General features: G+C 42.1%; 1 protein-coding gene and 1 long non-coding RNA gene across 3 annotated transcripts in view; both read left to right on the top strand.

The window, feature by feature from the left end:
- Nucleotides 1-816: 816 nt before the first annotated feature.
- IFT22 (intraflagellar transport 22) lies at nucleotides 817-16,082 on the top strand. Its single transcript, XM_049904228.1, has 5 exons — nucleotides 817-954; nucleotides 10,875-10,951; nucleotides 11,077-11,166; nucleotides 11,435-11,637; nucleotides 12,575-16,082. Exons 1-5 carry the CDS (start codon nucleotides 916-918, stop codon nucleotides 12,721-12,723), a joined length of 558 nt encoding a protein of 185 aa, XP_049760185.1. The 5' UTR covers nucleotides 817-915; the 3' UTR covers nucleotides 12,724-16,082.
- A 4,316-nt stretch (nucleotides 16,083-20,398) lies between these two features.
- LOC126087128 (uncharacterized) overlaps nucleotides 20,399-25,911 on the top strand; it is a 28,046-nt gene continuing 22,533 nt past the window's right edge. For both annotated transcript variants that reach the window (XR_007519651.1, XR_007519650.1), the window contains exons 1-2: nucleotides 20,399-20,494; nucleotides 25,703-25,770. This is a non-coding gene — a long non-coding RNA (uncharacterized LOC126087128). The remainder of the gene's footprint in view (nucleotides 20,495-25,702; nucleotides 25,771-25,911) is intronic.

Here is a 25,911-nt window from a genome sequence, read left to right as displayed (position 1 = left end):
CTTTCCTGGCCTTTTCTAGACTGAGCCAGGGCTGTGATACATCCGTTACCAACGTGGACAGTACCACGCCAGAGTGACAAAGGAGTCAGAAGACCTGGTTCCAGTGCCAGCTTACCAGCCCTAAGGCCTCTCTGTGTTCTCGGGGGTTATTAGGGAAAAATAAATGAGATTATCCACTGATCCTTTGCGGTCCAATAGATTCCGACTCATACCGACCCTGCAGGACACAATAAGACCGCCCCATTGCGTTCCCAAGGCTGTACGCAGCAGACTGCACCCGTCGGTTCCAACCGCTGACCTTTCCGTTAGCTGCTGAGGGCTTAACCACTGCGCCACTAAACGAGGTTCCGACTGGGAACGACTCCCTAGGACAGAGTAGAACTGCCCCACAGGGTTTCCAAGGCTGTAAATCTCTACTCAAGCAGACTGCCACATCTTTCTCCTACAGATCGGCTGGTGGGTTCCAACCACTCACCTTTTCGGTTAGCAGCGGAGGGCTTTAACCACTGCGCCACTAGGGCTCCCAATTAAATTTAGGGACTGAGAGTTACGCCCCCTCCCGGAGTCTCCGTTTCCGCATCTCTATAAAGGCAGGCGGGTCTCCCGAGCTCCACTGTCCTTCACGCCCAGAATCGAGTCTTCATTCCGAGTTTTGTTCCTCTCCTACCTTTTCCCACCTTCTCTCCTTCCCTTGCCCGCCAGCCTTCAGCCCGAAACGCGCACCGCCTCTCCCCTCACCCCGGAGACCCCGGGCACAGCGCGCCGGAAGCCGACCGAATCCCGTCGGCCCCTGCGTTCCGCTCCCCGTCTCCATGGAAACGAAGGCAGCCAATCAGCGGGGTGGCTTCCTGCCCTTTATGCCGGCTCTGACTGCCCTCCGGTGGGCTCGGGCCGGCTTTCCCGCTGCCGACTGCGATGCTGAAAGCCAAGATCCTGTTCGTGGGGCCCTGCGAGGTGAGGCCCGGGGACGCGGTGGCGGGAGCGGCGCCCCAGGCTGGGGAACGGGGCCGCGGGGCCTGGTGGAGCGTAGGTGGCGCCCCGGGTCTGTGCTTTGCTCCCGGGGTCCCCCACGGAGCGGGGAACCCAATCCCACTGCGCCCACCCGCATGTGGGCTGCGCCCACCTTACGCTGAACTTGGCGCTCCCAGACCTTGATTCCAGCCAGGGCCCCGAAGGAGACGGTGGAGGCTAACCCCGTTTTACTGAGGCCCGCAAGCCCGAAGCCAGTTAGTGGCATCATTAGAACCAGAACCTAGATCTCATGACTCTCCCCTTTGCACCCCAGCTTGTCCCTCAGGAATATGTCCGTGGAACAAGAGAACCAGGAGGGAAGACTGAACTATTACATGGTCTTGAAACTACTAATGTGTGTGTAATGGTGATAAACCAAAATCAACCTGTTGCCGTGGAGTTGATTCTGACTCATAGTGACCTGTAGGACTGCGTAGAACTGCCCCATAGGGTTTCCAGGGCTGGAATCTTTACTGGAGCAGACTACCGTATCTTTTCTCCTGCAGAGCAGCTGGTGGAGTTCGAACCGCTGACCTTTCGGTTAAAGGCCAAGCGCCACCAGGGCTCCTTTGTGGTGGTGATAATGGGGATTAAATTTACACGTGTACTTCACAGCATACACAAAATAAAATTCAGATGTACTAAAATGCTAAACGTTTAAAAAAAAAAAAACCTGTAGAAGTAGTCAAACTCTCAAACTTCAGAAGCACCTGGAGGGATTGATGAAACAGGTTGCTGCCCACCCTTTCTCTCATCCCCGCCGCCCCACCTCCCCCACCTCCCCCTAGAATTTTCTTTCAGTGGGTCTGGGGAGGAAGTCGAAAATTTTTTAACTAGTGCCCAGGCAATCCTGATGCCCTTAGTCTAGTTTCCACACGTTGATAACCACAGTAGTAGATGGAGATACCACCCCCTGTCTATCAGTTTGTCATGCCGTGGTGGCTCGTCTATCGCTACTGGAAGCTATGCCACCGGTGTTTCAAATAGCAGCTGCATCACCCACGGTGGACAGTTTTCAGTGGAGCTTCCAAGCTAAGACAGGCAGAGAAGAAAGGCCTGGTGATCTGCTGCTTGAAATTAGCCAGTGAAAACCTTATGGATCACAACAGAATATTGTCCGACTCACTTGCTTTGGACACATCACCAGGAGGGATCAATCACTACAGGCAGGACCAGATTAGGGCATGTGAGGGCAGTAAACACTGATAATCTGTGGTGAGCCCACCTCTGCTTATGTACTCCAACAGGATATATGAGTTATATATACACATGTATATACGTGCATGTATGTGTCTTAGCTATCAATAACGTAACCTCTTTTTAAATATGACTGTTCACAGCAGTGTTCGTAAGATTTTTCACTGGCCAATTTTTTCAGAAGTAGATGGCCAAGTCCTCTTCCTACTCAGTCTTAGTCTGGAAGCTCTGCTGAAGCCTGTCCACCAAGGGTGACCGTGCTGATATTTGAAATACTGGTGGCAAAGCTTCCAGTATCACAGCAACACACAAGTGTGACAAAATGACAGACAAGGGCTACGGCAATGGGCTCGATTGTGAGGATGGCATAGGACTGGGCAGTGTTTCGTTCTGTTGTACATAGGTCATTATGAGTCAGAACCAACTTGATGGCACCTAACAATAATAACAACAGTATTAGCGAGGCCCTGGTGGCACAGGGTTAAGAGCTTGGCTGCTAACCAAAAGGTCGACAGTTTAAATACACCAGCCGCTCCTTGGAAACCCTATGGGGCAGTTCTACTGTGTCCTATAGGGTTGCTATGAGTCAAAATCGACTCAACAGCAAGTTTTGGTTTTTTGGATAATATTAGCAATTGAACACAAAGTAGTGTATGTGGTTTAGCGGGATGAGATGAACTGGGTTATAAAACTTTAAGTGGATGCGGGTATTAAGATTTTACCATATACCACATTTTCTACAAAAAGAATATTCCATATACTCTAACAAAGAAAATGAGTCAGTGAACTTAGTCGTTTGAATCGATAAAATTCTGTTGATCTCTCACAACACCGATTTTGCTTTAAATGGCTCATACTTCAATTTTGATGCTTGTTTTATAATAAATGCTATAATTATAATCGAACAAATGAAAAGATGTCATAAAAGAAAATTTAATGATCAGAAAACAAATATTGCAACAAATTACTCTATTTTTAGATAGATCTTTCATCTCTAACATGCTATAATTAAAAACATTTCTTTCTATTCTTTGCTCTTAGAAATCTTCAGTGATTTCATCACAATTAAGCCACTGAACAGTATCTATTTCCATATTTAATAAGGATAATGAACTGAGTCTTTCTTGAATCATTATATGCTGAGGGTTTTTTAATTTCTTTAGGGATGAAAATGCACTTTCTCTTACGCAGTTTGTGATCATTAAAGTTAGCAATATGTGTAAAGCAATTTTGACGTTGGGAAATACACATTGTATTTTATCTTCTATTATGGAATCATACATGCCTACATGAGTAAATTTTGTCTTTCCGCAATCTGTAAACTCAGTTTTCACGTAAGCATGAAATTGTTACTTGTCTGTTGAAGTTTGTATATAAGTCATCCGGATAAGCCTACACTAATTTCTTGGATCCTTCTCGCATTCTGCCCCAGGTATATCCACATTGTTGAAGAAGGAATATCTATTTGAAAGAATTTGATACACTTTTGCCCTCCTTTTCATGCAAAATTCAAGCGTGTCGATGATGGTGGTTATGTGAAATTGCTTTTTGGCACTCAGTGATACTCTGGAGCGCTTCCCTCATTTACTTGTTTCTTTCTAATGCTTCTGTGATGGTGAACTGCTTGATAATCTCTATTTGGCAGGATTTGTTTTGTTGTGTTTTTTAAATCTTCTCTTAAAGTATGAGTCTTAGTCATCTAGTGCCGCTGTAACAGAAATACCACAAGTGGATGGCTTTAACAAAGAGAAATTTATTCTGTCACAGTCTAGTCAGTTACAAGTCCAAATTCAGAGCATCAGCTTCAGGGGAAGGCTTTCTCTGTTTGCTCTGGAGGAAGGTCCTTGTGATGCACTGGTCTTCCATTGGTCTGGGAGCATCTCAGTGCAGGAACCTCCGGTCCAAAGGATGCACTCTGCTCCTGGCACTGCTTTCTTGGTGGTATGAGGTCCCCAACTCTCTGCTTGCTCCCCTTTCCATTTATCTCTTGAGAAATAAAAGGTGGTGCAAGCCACACTCCAGGGAAACTCTCTTTACATCAGATCAGGGAGGTGACCTGAGTAAGGGTGGTGTTACAGTCCCACCCTAATCCTCTTTAACATAAAATTACACTCACAAAATGGAGGAAAACTACACAATACAGGGAATCATGGCCCAGCCAAATTGATACATACATTTTTGGGGGGACATATTTCAGTCCATGACAGTATGTAAATACCCTTTTAATGACTGGTAGAGATCTGCACATGTCTTTAAAATTTACTTCTGAATCTTGGAGACCTTGGCTCATCTGATGTAAATGCTGCAATATATTATTCCACATAATCAACATAAATACTCTAGTGTTTGCATGGAAACCCTGGTGGTGTGGTAGTTAAGTGCTACGGTTGCTAACCAAAAAAAAGGTCGGCAGTTCACATCTGCCAGGCGCTTCTTGGAAATTCTGTGCAGCAGTTCTGTTCTGTCCTATGGGGTCGCTATGAGACTCGACGGCAATGGGTTAATGGTAGTGTTTCCATTTTGTTGGTGATGTTTTCAGCTTCTCTTTTGGTATCTCCTTTTTGTGTCTGGTCTTTAGCAATATTTTTGTAGACATCTAGAATCTGAGTGTACAATTCCAGGATTGCACTGGTTGCCATAGCATGGACATCCCAAAGTGTATTAGAAAGACATTTTAATTCAATTGTCTTAGTCATCTAGTACTGCTCTAACAAATACCACAAGTGGATGGCTTCAACAAACAGAAGTTTATTCTCTTGTAGTCTAGTAGGCTACAAGTCCAAATTCAGGGCATCAGCTCCAGGGGAAGGTTTTCTCTGTCAGCTCTGGGAGGAAGGTCCTTCTCATCAGTCTTGGTTGAGGAGCTTCTCAGCGCAGGTACCCCAGGTCCAAAGGATGCATGCTCCTGCTCTTCATTCTTGGTGGTATGGGGTCCCTATGTCTCTCCACTCACTTCTCTCTTTTATATTGCAAAAGAGACTGGCTTAAGACACTATCTAATCTTGTAGATCTCATCAGTATAACTGCCACTAATCCATCTCATTATGTCATAGTGATAGGATTTACAACACATAGGGAAATCACATCAGATGACAAAATGGTAGACAATCATACAGTACTGGGAATCATGACCTAGCCAAGTTGACAGATATCTTGGGGGGACACAGTTCAATCTGTGACATCAAACATCTAAATACATTTTAAGAACTTCCCATCAGTAAGTACACGTGGCAAAAAATGTATAGAGTAACTGAACAGTGGAAAAAAATCATCTGCTTCCAGACAACAATCTACTGTGCCACATCCTACAAGGTTAAGTGAATATACAGCACATGGTATGAAAATGGCATATTCATTATGTTCTAAAATTTTCTGTTGCAGGCCTTTATAATACCGTGACATATAGGCAGCATTGTCATAGGACTGGCCTCTGAACTTAGAAAAATCAATTTTGGAAGCTTCACATAAATAGTGCAATTTCTTCACTGACATGACTTTTTAAGCTAGTAAATGTGATAAATCATTTGATAGGTTTTTCATATGTTGGAGATATGTATCTTAAAACAGTAGTTAGCTGATCTGTATGAGAAAGATGAGGAGTGGAATCTACAGGCAAACTGACATATCGAGCCATACTTGTTTCACTAAAAAGAGCTGATCGAACTTTATCACTTACTGAGTTTATTAATTCTTCACACATTGTTTTAGAGATACACGATGGGTTGCCCTTTCCTGTATTACCATATTTTGAGATGTGACCTGCTAAAAATGGATCAAACTGAGCAACAAGTTCAAGTTCCATTTTGTGGGCACCCAAACACTTCATTTCTTCCTCAAAAAAGGTAGTCCACATTTACCAGTTGTTGTAATGACAGCAACAACATGTTGCAGAATGATTTCCCAATACTGGGCGTTCTTCATTAATTTGTGTTCCCAGTTCATGAGTTAAGCCAAAACCATGTCTTCAGTTTAAATATGACAACATACAATCTCTGTGAATTGAACTGTGTTCATGTTTGTCAATCATATTCAAGTTGCACCAATCACTAAATCCACTGGTAGCAAACAAAACAATATATAGAGCCAGCTGATAGAGAATACAGTAGCTGCTCCCTCTTATAATTTTCACCATTAGCTTTGCACCGTAGAAATATAGTCTGGCTGCAGAACCTTGTTTATTTACCGTCCAGAAATTTTCAACACAAATGATCCATTGTGATATTGGCAACCACTTGGCCCTCTTTTGATCCAGTAATTTACATAATTTAGAAGAGAAATTATTCCTCAAAACAAGATCTGTATTTCTGTTATTTATGGGGTCTGCAGATGCCACAATTTCAGATTCTGAAATAGTTTCTATACTTTTTTTTTTTTTTTACCACAGCAAGAATGGATCCAAAATTTGGAACAAATTCTGTTATATTGCTGTTCGTAATTTCAGTACTAGCAGTATTAGTACAACAATTTGCACCCATTAAACTCAAGCGTTCAATGGAAGAGTTCTCTTCTGATTTGTTGTTTTAAAAGGAAATTAATTTTGGAATTTTCTTTAGGAATTCAGAAATCCTTTTCTTTTTATCTTCTCTGAGCTTTTGTTTTTGCACTCCACTTAGTTGTTGCTATTTCATTTTACCTGGATATAAAGTTATATAACTTTTTTAATTTGGTTCTACCATAGCAAATAAATTTGAATAAATGAAAATAAATAAATAAAATTTATAAAATAAAATTTACATTCAATTTTGGACTTTATTAGCATAAAAATTATATTCAAAAATTAGTAAGTAAAAAAAAATGATTTGGAACATGTAATTTTGCCCTTCAGGCCTGAGATTGTTCAAAGAAATAGTACTTACAAGGCCAAAACCAAGCCCATTGCTGTTGATTCGATTCCAACTCATAGCAGCAACCCTATACCAGAAACAATTCCATTCGTTGTCATGAGATGTTTGTTGGCGGGCCCTTCACAGACCTCCACAAGTGATTTTCCTCTTGAAATAATACTTAAAAACTTGCGTACTCACTTTCCATCCTTTGATGCTGCGTCTTCACAGTTCGTTGGACTTCTGCTGATACCTGACCGGGGCAAGAGTGATCGCAAAGAATATGATACAGATACAGGGTATGCTCCACATGAAGATAACGTTTTAGTGCGCTTTGCATGGGACCAGATACATCACGAGCCACACGATTACAGTGCCACTGGCGCGTTCTTATGTGATTAATGAGAGAACTGAATGTGAGATTATACTTATCCGTCTGAAATGAAAAACAAAATTGTATACAAAATTTATAAAATGGTATCAATTTCATTTAGTGCCCTGCCAGTTCCCTACCACTGCAGCACTCGTTTTTCCTTGTGTCCTGCCTGCTTGGCATCTATGGGGCTTTGCTTTGGACAGCTGGTGCCCGTGTTTTATTGGTGCCCTAATCATGAGCTTACCTTGCTTATTGGGTAATCTGCTGCTGGCTAGAGGAGGACTTCATATTTGGTAAAATAGAGGGCCATTGAAGGAATGGGAGACCTTCGGTGTGATGGATTGGCACAATAGGGTTCAACATGTGAAACTGCGAGGATAACACAGGACCTGGCAATGTTTCATTCTGTTGTACATGAGGTTGCCGTGAGTCGGCGTCAACTCAACAGCAGCTAACAAGACAACAGATGGATATGTGGCAAGATAGGTTTTTAATCTTGAGATAGGGAAGGTCTTAAGCAACGCACAAAAATGAAGAAGGCATAAAAGAAATGACAGCGATTTTAAAGCCTGGAAAAAGTATTTCCAAGATACTTTACAAAGAAAGGATGGATAGGTAGAATACATAACGAATGTTTAAAAATCAATAAATAAAAGAGAAACCACTCAACAGAAAATAGAGGAAAGGTTTTTCACACAAGAAATACAGTTGTCCAATAAGAATAAGAAGATGCCCAACCTCACAATCAGAGGAATGCAAATTCAATCAAAAAGATGACATTTGTTTGCCCATCATATTGAATGGAAAAAGTTTAAAACATTGATGCAATATGGTCTCAGTGTGCATGTAGGGAAATGAGTACTCTAGTATTTTTTTTTGGAGGTGAAATTATTAAAAATTTAAAACATCCGTAGCTTTAAATGTATCAGTTACATTTCTCAGAATCCACTGTAGCAAACTACTTGTCCATGTTACCAATGATTCATATACCGTATTGAAAAGTTGGAAACACCTGAAGTGCTTATCAATAAAAGAGTGGCTAAAGTATATTTTTACTGTAGAACACTGCAGCAGTTAAAGAAAATGAGGCAACTCTGTGTGTACTGACGTGGAAAAATCTCCAACACATAAACTATTAAGTGAGTTAAATAACAGTAGTATGCATGAAATTATGAAAAGGAAATTAAGCATTGATATCTTTTTTAATTGTGGAAATTCTCAAACGTATACAAAGAGAGAGAACAATGAACTCTTCTACTGGTCACTCAGCTTCAGCAACAAAATATACCTCTGCATATGCATTTGTCTCCCTTCCTCACTGCTCTTCAAACTTACAACAGTTCTGTTCCCTTTAACATCCCCCTGCTTGGAAACCGTAGTTGGCTCATTGCCATTCAAATCTTAGTCCCTGGACCACCCAATTCAACGTTTCTGTCACATTACCCTGCTTTATTTTTATCCTAGCGCTTGTTGTTAGCTGCCGTCAAGTTGCCCAGCTCCTGGAGACCTTTTGTACAACAGAACAAATCTCATTGTGTCCATAGGGTTTTCTTTGTATGGTTTTCTGAAGTAAATTGCAGGCGTTTCTTCCTAGTTCATCTTAGTCTGGAAGCTCTGCTGCAACCTATTCAGCAACACACAGACCTCCACCCATACACGGGTGGTGGGTATGTCTGAGGTGCTTTGGCTGGGAATCAGACCCAGGTCTCCCAGATGGAAGGCAAGAATTCTACCACTGAACTATCCAAGCGCTTGAACCCACTGCCATCGAGTTGATTCCAACTCGTAGCAACCCTATAGTACAGAGTAGAAGTGCCCCATAGGGTTTCCAAGGCTATAATCTTGACGGAAGCAGACTGCCACATCTTTCTCCCACTGAGCAGCTGGTTAGCAGCCGAGCGCTTTAACCAGTGTGCCACCAGGGCTCCTCCTAGCACTTACCACTAACTAATTTGTTCTTATTCAACAGTGCCTGGCACAAGGTAGACACTTAAAAATAACTTATATGTTAAACTACCAGGCAATTTCCTCCTTTTCTCATCAGAATCTCCCCTCAGCCCCCCGATAAATTGTTTTTACCAACCTGCGTATATAAAATTTAGGGCACAGATGAAATAGACAAATGTATTTTTATAATGTGCACTGTATTGATGTAGTTATATGCACATTGAAAAGCGCATTAAGAATATATTGATTCAGAAATTTGGATTCATTCCATTTCAGGAAAGCTTTCTTCAAGCTCCTTCCCTGCACCTTTGACTTGTGTCGTCTTCATGACTAGAGCCACGTTTTAAATCACCTAACAGTTTCCAAAGCCTGTCATCTTTTCACCTGTGTAGATTATTTAGGGTAGAGCACTGTTTGAATCTGTGCGTGAAAATTAATTCCAAGCCACAGAGACATTGTGTGGCATCAGGACATTTGCTTTACTCATTTGTCCTGTAGATCAATATCCATGACCTCCACAACATAACCACTTCATGTGTTGTTTTTAAGTGATATTTGTGAGGCTGGATCCTCAGGAAAAATTACTAAAGCCATGTTAAATTCCCTCTCCCTTTTTGGCTGATTCTGTCAAGTGACTTCTACAAGCCGCCTAAACTGGCATTGACTGAGGCCGTTTTAGTCAAGCAGTTGTCCAAAACAAGGTAGTTGAGAGAGAAGGGCATTATTTGAGAGGTTATTATAAGAATTCAAATGTAAGAAACCTCCTTTTTCTGAGGAATAATTTTAGGGGAGAAAAAACTTGCTGTGTATTCAGGTATATACAATATTTGTTAAAGGAATGATGTAAATGTATACAAAGACCCTTACAAACAGCTGATAGTTGTAACCTTTCAGGAGGGGAATGGAATGACTTGGATGGATGGTTTGGGTGGAGGTGATCAGGAGGACTTTTTGTTGTCATTCTGCTAATTTTTTTTGTATACAAGAATGTGCATGACTTGTATAATCCTGGAGGAAATACAGCCATATGTGAGAGTGTGACAGAGCCAGCCAGGAGTCCCCAGCCCTGGGACCCAGCACTACCCCTGACCCACTGTGTGACCTTCAATAACTCCCTTTTCTGGGCCTCAATGGCTTCATATTAGTGACACACTGCTTTCTTGAAGATGTGGAGAGAAGCAAGGAAAAAGAGAGTGACACAAACTAACGATTTTTTTCTGTTGCTCTCTGATAAGTTGACTGAGACCCAGCCAGGGAAATCAATGTGAGTAAAGTCACCCAGTGACAGAGCCAATACCAGAATCCTTGTACCCAACCAGGCTCAGTGTTTCCCAGACCAAGCTGTCCCCACCACACATGGCAGCGAGGTCCACCCAACCCTCTTGGTGATCTCAGGGTAGCCATGGTCTACACTCCATCATACCTGGTTCCAAGCCAGCTATTTGGGGAAAGAGGAACTCATTTATAATATACTATTCTGCTGTTCAGCCAAGATTTTTGATTCACTCTCGTTTTTACAGAGTGGAAAAACAGTTCTGGCCAACTTTCTGACAGAATCTTCTGATATCACTGAATACTATCCAACCCAAGGAGTGAGGTGAGCCCTGACAAATCTGTGTCCCCAAGAGTCCCGGTCCATTACCCTCCCATTTTTTGTGCTCTTGACATCCCAAAAGTATGATGCTTTGTAAGTACAGTTGCTGTTATTGTTTTTATTTTTAGGATCCTGGAATTTGAGAACCCTCATGTTACCAGCAACAACAAAGGCACGGGGTGTGAATTTGAGCTTTGGGATTGTGGTGGTGATCCAAAGTATGTTTGCTTTAAAGAGGGTTTGAGTCATCAACCGACTTAAAAATAATTTGCCCACCAGGCACCTTGCGCTCAGGCCTAGTACAATTCCTGACACATGTTAGGAACTTGATAAATGTGATATGAATTGTTTTATGGACTTTAGCATTTGGGTTATGATGCAATTAGAAGTCATCAATCAATTATTAATAATAAGATATCATTTGTAAAGTCCATAGTTAGAAACCAACGACCTAACATCCCTGCTGACTCCTTTTCTGCCTTGAAGGTTCGAGTCTTGCTGGCCAGCCCTGATGAAGGACTCTCATGGAGTAGTGATCATATTCAATGCTGACACCCCAAGCCACCTGAAGGAAATTGAAATGTGGTATTCCTGCTTTGTCCAGCAGCAGCTTTTACAGGATACTCAATGTCTCTTAATTGCACACCACAAACCAGGCTCTGGAAGCGATAGAGGAAGCCTGTCTTTGCGTAAGGAGATTGGAATTTCTCCTTTCTACTTTTGTTTTAAATCTTTTATGGATTTATGTATTTCCATATGTCTCTGGGAGGAAACCCTGGCTGTGTAGTGGTTAAGAGCTACAGCTGTTAACTAAAAGGTCAGCAGTTCAGATCCACCAGGTGCTCCTTGGAAACTGTATGGGGCAGTTCTACTCTGTTCTATAGGTTGCTGTGGGTCGGAATCGACTCGATGGCAATGGGTTTGGTTTTTCAGTTTATATGTCTCTGGGAGACCCTGGGTGGTGCAGATAGTTAAATGCTCAAGTGCTAACGAAAAGGTTAGAGGCCTGAGTCCACCCAGAGGCACCTCAGAAGAAAGTCCTGGCAATCAACTTATGAAAAATCATCCATTGCAAACCCTGTGGAGCATAGTTCGACTTTGACACACATGGGGTCGCCATGAGTCAGATTTGACTGGACACCAGCTGATTGGGTGTTTGTCTTTGGAACCAGCAGCTACCCATAGTTACTGAGCATCTAAAGTGTTCTAGGTATTTGTCTTTCTCCCCATGTAAATCAGAATTGCCAGGCGGCTGGAAGACCTGCTGAACCATCCAGGCCAGGGTGTACACACTTTAAAAGTGGGCAGACGTTAAGAGGGGAAAAATCTGGCTTTAACCACTGATTGGTAGTTAGGGACAAATTTTCCTGACCTTTTCCCTAGAAAAGCCTCCAATTCAGAATCCCCTTCCTTTCTCATTCAAGAACATGGAGGACCTGGAAGAGGTTTGTAGAGTTTTTATCCTATCACCAGGTGGCAGTGTGGCGAAGCCTGGCTCCGTTAAATTGGACCAAGGCAGACACTTTAGTTTTGGACTTTAGAAAATTAATAAATCTCAGATCATTTGAAGCTGAAACAGGCCCCCATTAAAAGCTTGTGCCTAATTACCTCATGTTCTTGTTCCAGCATCACCCTTGAACAAGCTGAAGCTCGTGCACTCGAATCTCGAGGATGACCCTGAGGAGATCCGGTTGGAATTCATAAAGTATTTAAAAAACATAGTCAACTCAGTGTCTGAGAGCAGGGACCGGGAGGAGATGTCCATTATTACCTAAGCCGCCTGTGGCTGGGACTGTCCCACATCCCAAGTAAAGTCAGCTCTTTCCCAGCTGCTTAGGTTTACTTTCCCCTGTGACTACAGAAGAAAGTTTTCTCCTCGTCATAGAAGGTCCCAGTCAGCCACTGAAGCATTTGACTCATGCCACCTTTCGTTTAGTTGAGAAAATCACATTGTTGAATTCTGATTCCCTCGCCCCAGACCTTTTCAAAGAGCTGGAAAATAGAGGGTTTTTTTTTTTTTTTTCCCTTCTCATATGCCAAGTTAAAAAAATTGTGGAATTGTAACTATCATAGTCCAATAATGATACAACAGTAGCTTACCCATGTGTATTGGTTTGAATGTGATTTTTCATTCTTTGATTCATTCAACAAATACCAACTTGTCAAGCACCTCCTATGTGCCAGGCACTGTTCTAGTGCTGAGTGTATATAGCATGAACGAAATAGACACACATCCTTGCCCTCATGAAGCTTCCATTCTGTTTCTAAATAATAGTGACGTAGAGTCAAAATCTTAAACTACATTTTGGATAGGCAAAAAAAAATTGTAAATTATTTTCTATCCCCACCCCCAGTGCCATCGAGTTGGTCTAAATCTCACTCACTCCCATCCCCCTAGATAATGAGGGAAGCATTGGTACTTACCCATGCCAAATGAAGGTGTGTGTATCTCCTGAATTTAAAATCTTTTCAGCTTAGCTCAGTCTCTTTTACATAAACACTTAGTCAGTTCTAGGTTACAGTCCTCCTCCTTTACCTTCTTCCCAAGATGGTGTCAGGAAAGTGTATGTGGCCTCATTGGGGTGCAGCAGCTCTTCCAAGGCTAGGTCCTCTGGTTCTTCCCTGCCCTCTGCAGAGATGTCACCGGCCACCGTACTGGCCATGTCCTGCTGAAGTCCAGGACTGGTGGGGCTTATGGCATGGCCTTCCCATGTGTTCAGGGGCCAGTGCAGGGTGGCCCTGCACATCTTCTGAGACTCAGCTGTGCCCTCCATCCAATCCCAGGTTGAAGCTGTGCCTATATGGCAGTGTCACTTTGCCGCTTGCAACAGCTGGCCCGTGGCAAGTCAGGTAATTCTCAACTCTCAGCTTCCTGAGAGAAGACTATGCCTTCCAGGGAAATTGAGAATGTATCAGGTGAATATCTTCAAAATATTATCCTTGTTACAGCAGTAAGAAATGCAATGATATTTTTCATGACAAACCTACATAGAGGAAGCTTTACCTGCTGACCTCAGGTATTTTTGAAGAATGTCAGCATTTAACTTCTCTGAATTTTTTTTATTTTGATGTCCTTGATGTCTGGACACCATATCATATTGAAAGGTGGAGTTCATATACAATATCTAAGAAGTGTTATATGATCTCAGGGGAATTACATTCTTCTTCAACATTTCATGTCATACATATAAAATCAATGTTACGTTGCCATAATGCCTAATTTTTTTAAATCTTAGAAAGATTGAGTGTTCGGAATAATCATATATGGTGAGTTTATACCTTGTTGCACAAAGCAATTTTGTTTTAATAATTTTAGGAATTATTTTTAATTCACAGTTTTTATATTTGTGATTTTTTTTTTAATATAGCCAATCTGAAATACCTTGAAAATACATTAAATAGACCAAAAGTTAGATGTAGATCATTTCAGCTGGAGTGGGCAAAAAGTAGTGGCCCTGAAGAGAGATGAATACATCTGCAAGGGTGTGTCTCACTCTCACAACTAGAAGGGCTGAAACGTAGCTACGTGGGCAATCCACGTGAGGGAGTGGTTTTTCCACATAGTGATAATTCCCCGGTAAATTTAGATTGAACTACAGTCAACTCCTGGTAAACTGCCTGAATTACCAGTGGCCACGTTTGAACTCCAGGTTAATTTCCTTCTGCTGCCCAACCTACTCCTAGTTGGTTCTTAGGCAGGGAACATAAAATAATGTTAGCGCTAGCTGAAGCAAATCTTACTTACCTAATTGGTACAGTAATAATAACTGATCTTGCAAAATGCAGCTCCAAAACAAAACGAAATTCTTTTTATCTGATTTTTCCTGATTATTTCAGAGCTCAAGGGAAACATCAGCCTGGCAACTTTCATTTAGGTTAATGGCCAGAGTACAACCCTTGTGTTTGAATTGAGAAGATTTTTTAAATTTTAATGGGCCATAAATGTACAGGTTAGAAAAGGGCACTCAGTGAAGAAGTCTCTCTGTCTTTCCTGTCCCTCAGCCACCCTTTCCTCTCCAGAAGACCCACCCTTACCTTCTAAGGGCTGTCAGTGGCAGTCTGTGCACCGTGTCTTTTATTCTGGAATCAGTAGCAAACTATACTTTTCTGCCACTTGCTGTTTTAACTTAGCGTTTATCTTGGAGACCTTCGTCAATACATAAAGAGCTGCTTTGTTGTTGTTTTTACAGCTGCATAACTTTCCACATAATCATTTTGTCAGAATTTTGTATTTTTATTGGATATTTTTAGTAACCACTTATGTTGAAGTATTGTATTTTTTATTGATGGGCATTTTTAACGGTATTGAAAAACATGGTTTGAGATGTAAATGTATTTGTGGTATTTTAGAGAGGCGATTTCAACGATCAGTTTTGTTTTTTTTTTTGAGGAAAGGATTGCTGGTGATAGCATCCTAGTTCTGGTTTATAATTTCCTAGGAAGTTTCCTTTATATGCTGAACAAAGTGATGTTTTCCATCCATGTGCTAGCTAGCATATGGTTGAGATAAGATGACTTCTTTGTATCACACGTGACAATAGCACATGGAAGCCACAGAAGCATAAAACAGCTTAATCAGTAGTTCAGCACGTCTCAGGCGTGTGTGTATGTGTGGGTATGTGTTTGTGTTATGGATGGTATTGTGTCTTCCAAAAACGTGTGTTGTAAATCCTAACTTCTATGCCTGTGGTTATAATCCCATTTGGGAAAGTGTAGGGCATATCTTGAGTCAATCTCTTTTGAGATATAAAACAGATTCAACAAGCAAGCTAGGAAGCAGAGATGGGGGAAGAGAGATACCAAGCCACATGAAGATTGCCCAGGAGCAGAAGCTCTGAAGAGATAAGGACATTACCCCAGAGGTGACAGAGAGAGAAAGCCTTCTCCTTGAGCTAACACCCTGAATTCAGCCTTCCAGCCTCCTAAACTGTGAGAAAATAAATTTTTGTTTGTTAAAGTCATCTATTTGTGGTATTTCTGTTATAGCAGCACTAGATGACTAAGATAGTATGTGAACATGTATGGGGTATAAGCATGTGAGTGAGTGTGTGTACGAATGGAATGGTGGAAGACCAGGAGCCAGTACATGAAGGGCTTCTCATACCAGGCCAAGGAATTTTCATTTCATCTTATAAGTATTATGATGCCATTGAAGGACTGTAACTGCAGATTAATGTGGTCAGACTTCCATTTTAGGGAAAAAAACACCCCTCTGACAACAGCATGTGCACCGTGTGGCTGGATTGGAAGGAGTGCAAGATTGGCCACGGGGGTGGGGGGACAGGCTAGCAGAGAGGCTGCCGTGGTAGTCCTGATGAGGCGGTGGATAGGTAGCAAACCCAAACCAAACTTGCTGCCGTCAAATTAATTCCAACTCATAGCAACCCTATAGGACAGAGTAGAACTACCCCACCGGGTTTCCAAGGAGCAGCTGGTGGGTTCTGTCACCCTTTTGGCTAGCAGCTGAGCTCTTAACCACTGCGTCACCAGGCTAGGGCAATGGGATTTATAGGTGGAGGGGAAAACAGAGAGTCAGATTCTCCTCTGAGTCTGATTTGGTGGTGATGCTACATGAGTTTTCTGGGGCTGCTGTAACAGGTAACTACAAACTTAGTTTAAAACAAGAGAAATGTATTCTTTCAGTTCCGAAGGCTAGAGATCCAAAATCAGTACCAGTGTGCTGAAAACAAGGTGTTGATAGAGCCGTGCTCCCTCTGGAGGTTCTAGGGGAGAATCCATTCCTTGCCTCTTCCAGCTTCTGGTGGCTGCTGGCATTCCTTGGCTTGTGGCCACATCACTGTCATCTTCACAGCCAGCATCTTCAAGTCTCTGCTCACATAACCTTCTCCTCTGTGTGTATCGAATCTCCCTCTGCCTCTCTCTTATAAGAACACTTGGGATTGCATTTAGGGCCTACCCATAGAATTCAGGATAAGCTCTGCATCTCAATATCCTTAATCACATCTTCAAAAACCTTGTTCCAAATAAAGTAACATTTATGGGTTCCAGGGATCAGGACATGATATATGGGTAGAAAAGACCTAGAGATCTGCTCCTCTAAAGATCACAGCCTAGAAACCCTATGGGGCAGTTCTTATTTGTCCTATAGGGTTGCTATGAGTCGGAACCAGCTCTGGCACACAACAACATCATCCAGGGGCCATTATTTGGCCTACCGCAGTTGCCATTCACTAGAATTTGAATGGAGCAGGTTTGGGGAAGGAAGATAAGTGACTAGTCTAAGATGGCCAAGGGAGTTAGGGGCAGGAGGAGGGCTAGACCCCAAGCCTCCATTCTTTTCACTGTCTTGTGGTAACTGGGCAGAGGGGACCACAAGTGAACATGGCTAAGAGTGTCATTCTCTGAGGCTGACACTTGTAAAGCACAAACAACCACAGCAACAACAGGACAGATAAGGGATATGGTTACCATTTGTGAAACTGAGCAACCCAGGAGGATGGTTTGCAAGTATGTTGCATCCTATTTCTTGAACTCAAATGACCAAGTAGTATTATGAAGTTATATTTAACCACATTGTTGAGAAGGTGACAAGTAAGGCCAGGATGTTTATGCAATTCTCGAGAGTGATCAGCTAGGGAAAGCAGGAGCCAAGATCTAGAAGAGCCATATTTCAGAGTAACTTTCTTAAGTGGTACAAACCCAGTTACCTTTTCAATAGGTATCAGGAATACTGCTGTTCAAAAAAAATAATATTTCATTGTGTTTTAGGTGAAGGTTTACACAGTTTTGGCTCCCATTCAACAATTTGTACACAAGTTGTTTAGTGACATTGGTTACATTCTTCACAATGCATGATCATTCTCATTTCCATTCTGGTGGTTCCATTAATCTAGTTTCCCTGCCCCCTTACATTCTCATCTTTGTTTTAAGGAATTGTTGACTGTTTGGTCTCATTTGGTGATTTTTTAAAAAAGGCACAGTACTTATGGATGATATTATTTTTTAACCTATTTGTTATTTCGCTCCAAAGATACCTCAGGGGTTAGTTTCTGTTCAGGGTTTGAAGAGTATCTCAGGGGAGTAGTCTTGGGAAGTCCTCTGGTCTCAACCAGTCTAGTCTCAACCAGTCGAGTAAATCTGGTTTTTGATATTGTTTCTTTGCTTTGTTTTGTCTTTGGAATTTGAGGTCTGTTCCACATTTTTCTCCCATTCTATCAGGGTCCATCTATTGTGGCCCTGATTAGAGTGGTCAGTAGTGATAGCCAGGTACCAGCTAGTTCTTCTGGTCTCAGGGCAGATGAGGCCATGGTTCATGTAAACTATTTGTCCGGTAGACTAGTTTCTTCTTTAAGTCTTTGGTTTTTTCCTTTCTCTTTTGCTCTGGATTAGTAGAGACGAATAATTGTATATCAGATGGCCACTTGCTTTTAAGACCCCAGACACTAAGGAGTACTGCTTTTTTATTAATCCCTGTTTAAGTCCTCAGTTACCAGCAAAGCTGTACTCTTTGTTATACCAGTTTAGCATGCCCTGCTAATTCAAGGGCTTTCCAAGCCTTGGCTGATGCATTCTCAACAAATGTGCTCCTTCCTTAGGCAAGAAATTAATGATTCCAAGTTTTTAAAAACAAAACCAAAGAAATTAAATAAATGAGGAAGGAGGAAACTCTCTGCTTTTGAATGTTAAGAAGAGATTACGTATTTTTGATATGACTTCTATTTTATCACTTAAATAATTCTCTACATCAATGATATGGGCCATTCTTTCAACCAAAGTTAAAAGCCAATAAGAATGTTGTATCTGCCAACTATTCCCACTTCAAAAGGAAAGCTCTTGGTGCTTTGATGTGAGCAACACATCGTTTATCTTTCTGCACTTTACAGTTCATTCCCTATCTAGGCTTTTTGATAGACTTTTTTAAAGTATGCCTCCTTTCTCAAAACCTTCAGTGCAGATTTATTCCACACAGCTTTTTAGACCAGGTGTAACTGTAGATGTTAAGCTTTCAAGGTGCTGTATAGAATAAAAACCCATTTATTTTATATTTATAGTCTTATTTGGAGTTTTGTGATAATGACTTTATACAAGAGCTGTCTTTTTTTTTCTGTATTATTTTAAAAGGCCTAGGTGTGAGTTAACCATATAACCATTTTTTTTTTTAGGTGTGAGTTAACCATATCATGTAATGAAATATTTTGTTCAGAAGAATAAAATGCTAATTTTGTTTTCAGAATAAATGAGGCAACTTGGTTTCTGTTTATAGAAACCTATTCAAATACTTTTCAAGAATATATCTATTTTGCAAATCCAACTAGACTTATCACCCTTTTGTGGTGCAACTATTGAAAGCAGGAAGTTGTGCTCTCCATTTAATAGCTTAAAGGTATCAGTGACAACTAAGATGAAGAGCAATTTAAGAAGAAAGATGATTATGTATGATGAGAATGGTGGGAGATAGTTGTATAAGTAGTTGAGGTCAAACATACAGCTGAAATCCTTGAACTTGATTCTGATAGCCTTCCAAGAGCTGTAAGCAGAGTAGGGGCAGATTACTTTGGTTGCCGTTTGGAGAATAGACTTAAGGGGAGCAAGACGGAGGAAGACCAGTCAGGTAAATGACCCAGGTAAGAAATCCAGTGTCTGAAATGCAGCACTGAGTGTTGGCATGAAGAAAAAGGCACAGATTCCACAAATATTTAGGAGATACATTTTGTTTGAGTGGAGGTGACGGTAAAGGAGTGACAGGTTTTATCCCCTTATCCTCCGCGTGCCTGGCTCACCGCGGTGCTCACAGTGGTGGCAGTTCATCAACAGGACTACATTTTTGGTGGTCCTTAGTCGCTATGAGTCGGAATCAAGTCGAGGGCAACGGGTTTGGTGTTTTGGTTTAGGATAGTTCATTTAGTTCATTTCCCAGAGGGTTGTGCGATCTTTGCTCTGGCCCTAAGCGTCAGTGGAAACAAAAAAGGCAAACAGGAGGAAATGTACTCTTTAACGTTGCTAACCCAGTCACCCAGTGCCGTCCAGCCAATTCTGACTCATAGCGACCCTATAGGACAGAGTAGAACTTGCTAGATACCCCAATTTCCGATTTTCCCGTTGTATGTCTCCCTCTTCTCTGTTCGCGGGCTTCAGAAGGATGCTCTTAGCTCAATACCCCGGGACTCGTCTCCTTGGCAACAACTGGATATTACCGATAGGGTGCCGCGCGACTAGAGGTGGAGTGTGCCCGGAGCCTTCTGGGAAATGTAGTTCGGCCTCCCCCATGGGCCCCGGTGCAGTCGAACTGATCTTCTTCCTCGGGCTCCAGAACTAAGGACTGGATGTAGGGGGCGCGTGAAAGACCCGTTTTAAAGCCGTAGGGGTGAGGGTTATTCTGCGCACGGCCGCCGGCAGGCCCAGGCCGCGGGGCGGTCGTAGTGGCAAGCCCAGCCCATCTCCGTGGTAACCGGTTCGCCGCTAAGGACGCTGGGAATTGTAGTTGGGCTGGAGCTGGGCCCGTGCCCTCGGGTCGGAGCTGCTGGCGTTACCGTTCGTTCCCCGCAATGGCGGGCCACAGGCTGGCGCCGGGTTCCCCTTCTGCGGGTAAGGATTTTCTGGCTTCCGGGGCGGGCTGCTCCTGCCTTACTTCGGCCTCTAGTCTCGGGTTGGACGCCCTGGAGGTCGGGCGGCCAGCCAAGGGGTAGGCGGCGGCCGGCGGGAGAAGGGGGCGTGTCGGCGCCGGAGAGCCCCGGGCTCGCCCGCAGCCAGGTCCGCCCGGCAGCCCGGCCCTGCTTGGTTCGCGACGAAAGTTACCTGGGAGTATATTTAGCTGGCGTTTTGCGTGGAATCGCAGAGGGGATATTGGCGGAACCTTTAGATACCATCTAGTCCAGTCCCACTTTGCTAGAGAAGGGGGAACCTAGCGAAAGTAAAGGACTTGTCTCAAATCCAGAGTCAGGGCCATGGCTGTCTGCTCATTCCTTTATTTCCAGCACTAAGTGCATTGCCTGACCCAGAGCAGACGCTCAAACATTTGTTAAGGGTCATTTCATTCTAGGGACAAACAACTCAAATACTTTAGCAAGTAAATTACAATATACAAATATTTTTGAAAGAGGGAAATGAGCCTGTAGATGAAGAGACTTAGCCAAATGTTCGGATCATGATTCTAACAAACCAGTTGTAAAAATTTTTTAAAACAGGAGAATTTGAAAATTGACTGTGTATTTGACGTTAAGGAATTGATGTTTGAAGTTTTTAGTTGTGATAATGCTGTTAAGCTCAAGCTTTAAAAAGGAAAAGAATTTTAGAGACACATAGTGCATATTGTATGAATGAAATTATGTCTGAGATTTGCTTCGGAGATATCCAGGGCGGAGGATTTGTTTTGACCAGCCCCCACAAATATAAGAAATACAGCAAGGAAACTGGTGCTGGACTTTGAAGGACTCTGAACCTAGGAGCAGAGGAACATAGCAGGGAACAGCACACAGGCGATAATCTCCACCATCCCTGCCCCTCCCGCAGCCACAGGGCCACTGGTTGCTGTGAACTGGGGAAGTGCCCCAGCAAAAGGGCCTGCTTCTCTAACCACCACAGACCATGCCTATACAAAGAGACAGGACCCCAAGCTTTTGCTCTAAACTCAAGGCAGACCTCCCCAGGGGGCCTTTTGAAGTGTGCCGGTACCTTACCCACTCAGACACTGTTGGGCTGCAAGCCTACTGTGAATTGCTACAGAAGGCCCCTGAGGTGGAGTCAGCTCCCATAGTCGGCACTCTACCTGCCTCCCTATCCACCCCGTAGCTCAGGCCTCTGAAACCAACAGGACAGACCTCCCTGGGGATAAATTTGGGTTAGTCTGCCCCACTTCTAGTTGGTGCTGAGGACTGCTCACTGAGGCTGTTGTGTGCTAGGAAGAAGGCATCTTGAGTGGAGGCGGCACTCAGAACCAACAATCTATGGGGAGGGATGAGGGGGGTTGGGGAGGGAGACTCTGATAGCAACAAGGCAGACCTCCTTGGAGATCCAACTGAAGCATGGCACCCCCTCCCCCACCTGGTAATTGTTGGGTTGCCAGGCTGTTGCAACTGCTGCAGAAGGCCCTGCAGTGAAGCCTGCTCCATAGTCACCCCTCTACCTGCCTCCTTGTGTACCCCATAGCTCAGGTGTCTGAAACCAATAGGAAGACCTCCCTGGGGGCCAGTTTGAGTTTTTTTATTCCCCCTTGCAGTCAAGTCAGCCCAGAGCTCTGATGGCGCTAGGCTGCCAACCAAAGGGTCAGCAGTTCGAATCTACCAGCCACTCCTTGAAATCCCTATGGAGCAGTTCTACCTGTCCTATAGTTTTGCTGTGAGTCGGAATCGACTCGATGGCAAGGGGTTTGGTTTTTTTCTTTTTTTGATACACCTAGAGTAATCAAAACAGCCTGCTACTAGTATAAGTATAGACACATAGACCAGTGGAATTGAATCGAGAGTCGGGAAATAAACCCACACATCTAGGATCAACTGATTTTGACAAGGACGCTCTAAGTCCATTCAATGGGGAAAAAAGATTTTGTTCAATAAATGGTGCTAGGAAAATTGAATTTCCTCATGCAGGATAATGAAACAGGATCCATGCCTCACACCATACACAAAAACAAATTAAAAATGGATTAAGGACCTAAATATGCAAACTAAAATCATAAAATTTTCACAAAATGCAGGGGCAATGCTGTAAGGCCTAGCTTTTAACAATGGATTATCTAGTATAATATCAAAAGTACAAACTGCAAAAGACAAATAAATGGCACCTCATAAAAATTAAAAACGTTTGTTCATCAAAAGACTTTACAAAAAAAAAGGGAAAAGACAACTGACTGGGAGAATATCTTTGAAAAACGAATATAAGAATCTAATAACTAAAATATATATAAAACTTTGACAACAACAAAAAGACAAGCCAATCATAAAATGGGCAAAGAACTTAAATACACATTTCACCAAAGAGGACGTTCAAATCATGACCGAAGACACAAAAAGATGTTTGACATGATTAGCCATCACAGAGATACAAATCAAAACCACAATGAGACACCATTTCACTCCTACTTGAATGGCTAAGATAAAACGAACAGAAAATACAAATGTTGGTGAGGATGTGGGGAACTTGGAACCCTTATCTGTTGCTGGTGGGAATGCACAATGGTTGAGCTGCTGTGGGAAACAGTGTGGCAGTTCCTGAAAAAACTAAAAATAGAACTACCATATGACCCAGCTATATACTCAAAAGGCTTGAAAGCAGAGACTCAAAAAGAGACTTGCACACTGGTGTTCATTGCAGTGCTATTCCTGATAGCCCGAAGGTGGAAACAACCTAAATGCCCATCAGATGAGTGGATAAACAAAGTGTGGTACATACATACAATGGAATTCTACTCAGCCGGTAAGAGAAATGAAGTCTTGACACATGCTATAATATAGACAGAGCTTGAAGACATTATACTGAGTAAAATAAGTCAATCACAAAAGGGCAAATATTGTATGACCTCACTTATATAAAAAGACAAGGCAAAAGTATAGAGACCAAAGTTTATTAGTGGTTACCAGGGACAGGAGGGAGAGGGAAAGATGGGGTTAACAGTGATGGAAAAATCACATTATTTAAGGGTAGGATTGCATAGCCGATTGTTGCATTTCCTGTCAATACGTTGTACACCTGTAAAAAGTTGAATTGGCAAAAGTTATATGATATGTTTACAACAATGAAAAAAGAAAAGTAGTTGCTAACGCTACATAAGTACAACCAAAATCCTCATGGGATTTGGTTCCTTGATTTAGGGGTTTAGGGCCATGTTTTCATGGGACATCCCAGTTAAGTGGCCTAATATTGTGGTCAGTGCTTCTGTTCTACCTCATAGTTTGTTTCATAGTGCCTGGGGTCTTAAAAGCTTTTAAGCAGCCGTCCAAAGCACACCAATTGGTCTCTATTCGCGTGGAGCAACAGAAAGAATTGGGAGTAAGAGGAGGATATGGAATGTGTGGCTAATTGCCTCTATGAACAACTGCACCCTTTGCCAAGAGACCAGAAGAACTGAATGGTGCCCGGCTACCACTACTGAACATTTTGATCAGTATAGAAGAGTCCTGATCAAAAGGGGGGAAATGGAGAACAGAATTTCAAATTCACATGGACTCGACTTTCTAGAGCCATGGAGGTTGGATGAACCCCTGAAACTATTGCCCTAAGATAATCTTTAAACCTTTACCCACAAATATCTCCTGAAGTTTTCTTAAAATCAAACAATAGTTTAGCCTCACTAGTAAAGAATGTCTGCCTTGAGCATTGTGCTCTTTCAAGATCTATCTATATGGGATCAAACTGACAGCAGCAACTGGAAAGATTAGATAGGAAACTTAGAAGATTCTGAGTTTATGTTAATGGAGGAGGAACAACTCAGAAAAAGAATGCACAACTCAAAGAATGTAATCAATATCACTGAATTGTACATGTAGAAGCTGTTGGATTGGTGTATATTTTGCTGTTTATATTCTCAACAATAATAAAATTTTAACAAATATCCTGGAGGGCTGAAGGAAGGGGAGGAGTTTAGATGAAAGGTGATTCGTCATTGTTAGAGCCGATGATGACCACATAGCAATCCCTAGTCTCTGTATTGTCATATGTTCAGCTTATTTATGTTTAGTTTAAACCATAATTTTAATCCTTATATGCTAGAAATACATACTGAGTTATTTATTAGATTTGCTTTAAAATACTCAACAATGGAAGTGTGGTGGGTAGATGGATAACAAAATGGCAGAAAATCAATAGTTATTGAAGCTGGGTCATGGGTACAACAAAGCCATTGTATTATTCTATTTTAGTGGGGTTGAAATTTCCATCTTCGAGGTTATGTTTGTGTGTGTGTGTTGTGAAAGCACTAAATACTTATTTCATTCTAGGAAGTCCATAGTGTAAGCGTATGGAAAATGCCAAAAGAAACAGGTAAAAGAATTTTAGAGGGAGACTCAATGGGTAGGAGAACTGGAGTGGAGAACTAAACTTTTCGTTACAGGTAGTCCCTGACTTAAAAATATTTGAGTTACAAAGAGCCACACTTAACAACCGCCTGTTTTTTGTTTTGTGTTTGTACAATTTATCATTAGTAGTATGTACTACATACAGTGTTGCCATATGTAATTTGCTGATGTCATCATACCTATAAGTTTATATGTAGTGTTTCCAACCCCCAGAGACAAAGTTCGGATTTATAAAGGTAATGATAATAAAAGGCAATAATAATAAAAACTAAAAAAAATACACATGAGGTATATGACTTACGTCAGAACCAACTTATGACACAGTCGTAGGAACAGAACCCCGTACTAAGTCAGGGACTACCTGTATAAGCCTTACAGTAGTATTTGACTTCTCAAACTGTGCACTTGTTTTATGTTAATGAAAAGTAAAAATATATTAACTCTTGCTAACAGAATCTGACTCAATACTCTGAAACGATCGTTTCAGTGAGGCCTATGAAAGAAGATGAGTCGTTGAACTTGGCAAGATTCTAAAACACTAATAATATTTATTTTTCTTTCAAAGTAAAACTTATCCATTGAGCGTTTTCTCCCCACTCCTTCTCCCGCCAGTCCCAAAACCACCAGCCTTCGTTTTGTCTCTGTGTATTTATCTATTCTGGATGTCTCACATAAGTGGAATCATACAATATGTAATCTTTTGTGTCTGGCTTCTTTCGCTTAGCTCAAGTTTTTTGGTCTTTTGTTTTTTTAATGAAATAAAAATGCATTTTATGTGTTTCAGGAATGTTTCTTCAAAAAAAGAAGAAGCTTATAAGGAGTTCTTTGAAGCTCAGCCCTCCCACAGCACAGGTAAGTCTCCTTGGGGACTTTTCCAGTCAAGAATGGCCACAGCAATGAGAGGGGCTATGTCATTTCCCCCTCCCCCAGATCACACAAAAGCAGGACAGAATTCTGATGGTGAAGGTGGAGGAAGAGAACCATTTGTGGAGG

This window comes from Elephas maximus, chromosome 12 (assembly GCF_024166365.1).
Source record: "Elephas maximus indicus isolate mEleMax1 chromosome 12, mEleMax1 primary haplotype, whole genome shotgun sequence".
Lineage (NCBI taxonomy): Eukaryota > Metazoa > Chordata > Mammalia > Proboscidea > Elephantidae > Elephas > Elephas maximus.
Note: the sequence above shows the minus strand (reverse complement) of the source record. Positions and strands in the feature narration are given on the sequence as shown.

Excerpts from the sequence above, each read along its gene's own strand:
- IFT22 (XM_049904228.1), top strand. The coding sequence starts at position 916 with ATGCTGAAAGCCAAGATCCTGTTCGTGGGGCCCTGCGAG. Across the intron at positions 10,952-11,076 it reads TATCCAACCCAAGGAGTGAG|GATCCTGGAATTTGAGAACC; the intron begins GTGAGCCCTGAC and ends TTTTATTTTTAG. Across the intron at positions 11,167-11,434 it reads GATTGTGGTGGTGATCCAAA|GTTCGAGTCTTGCTGGCCAG; the intron begins GTATGTTTGCTT and ends TCTGCCTTGAAG.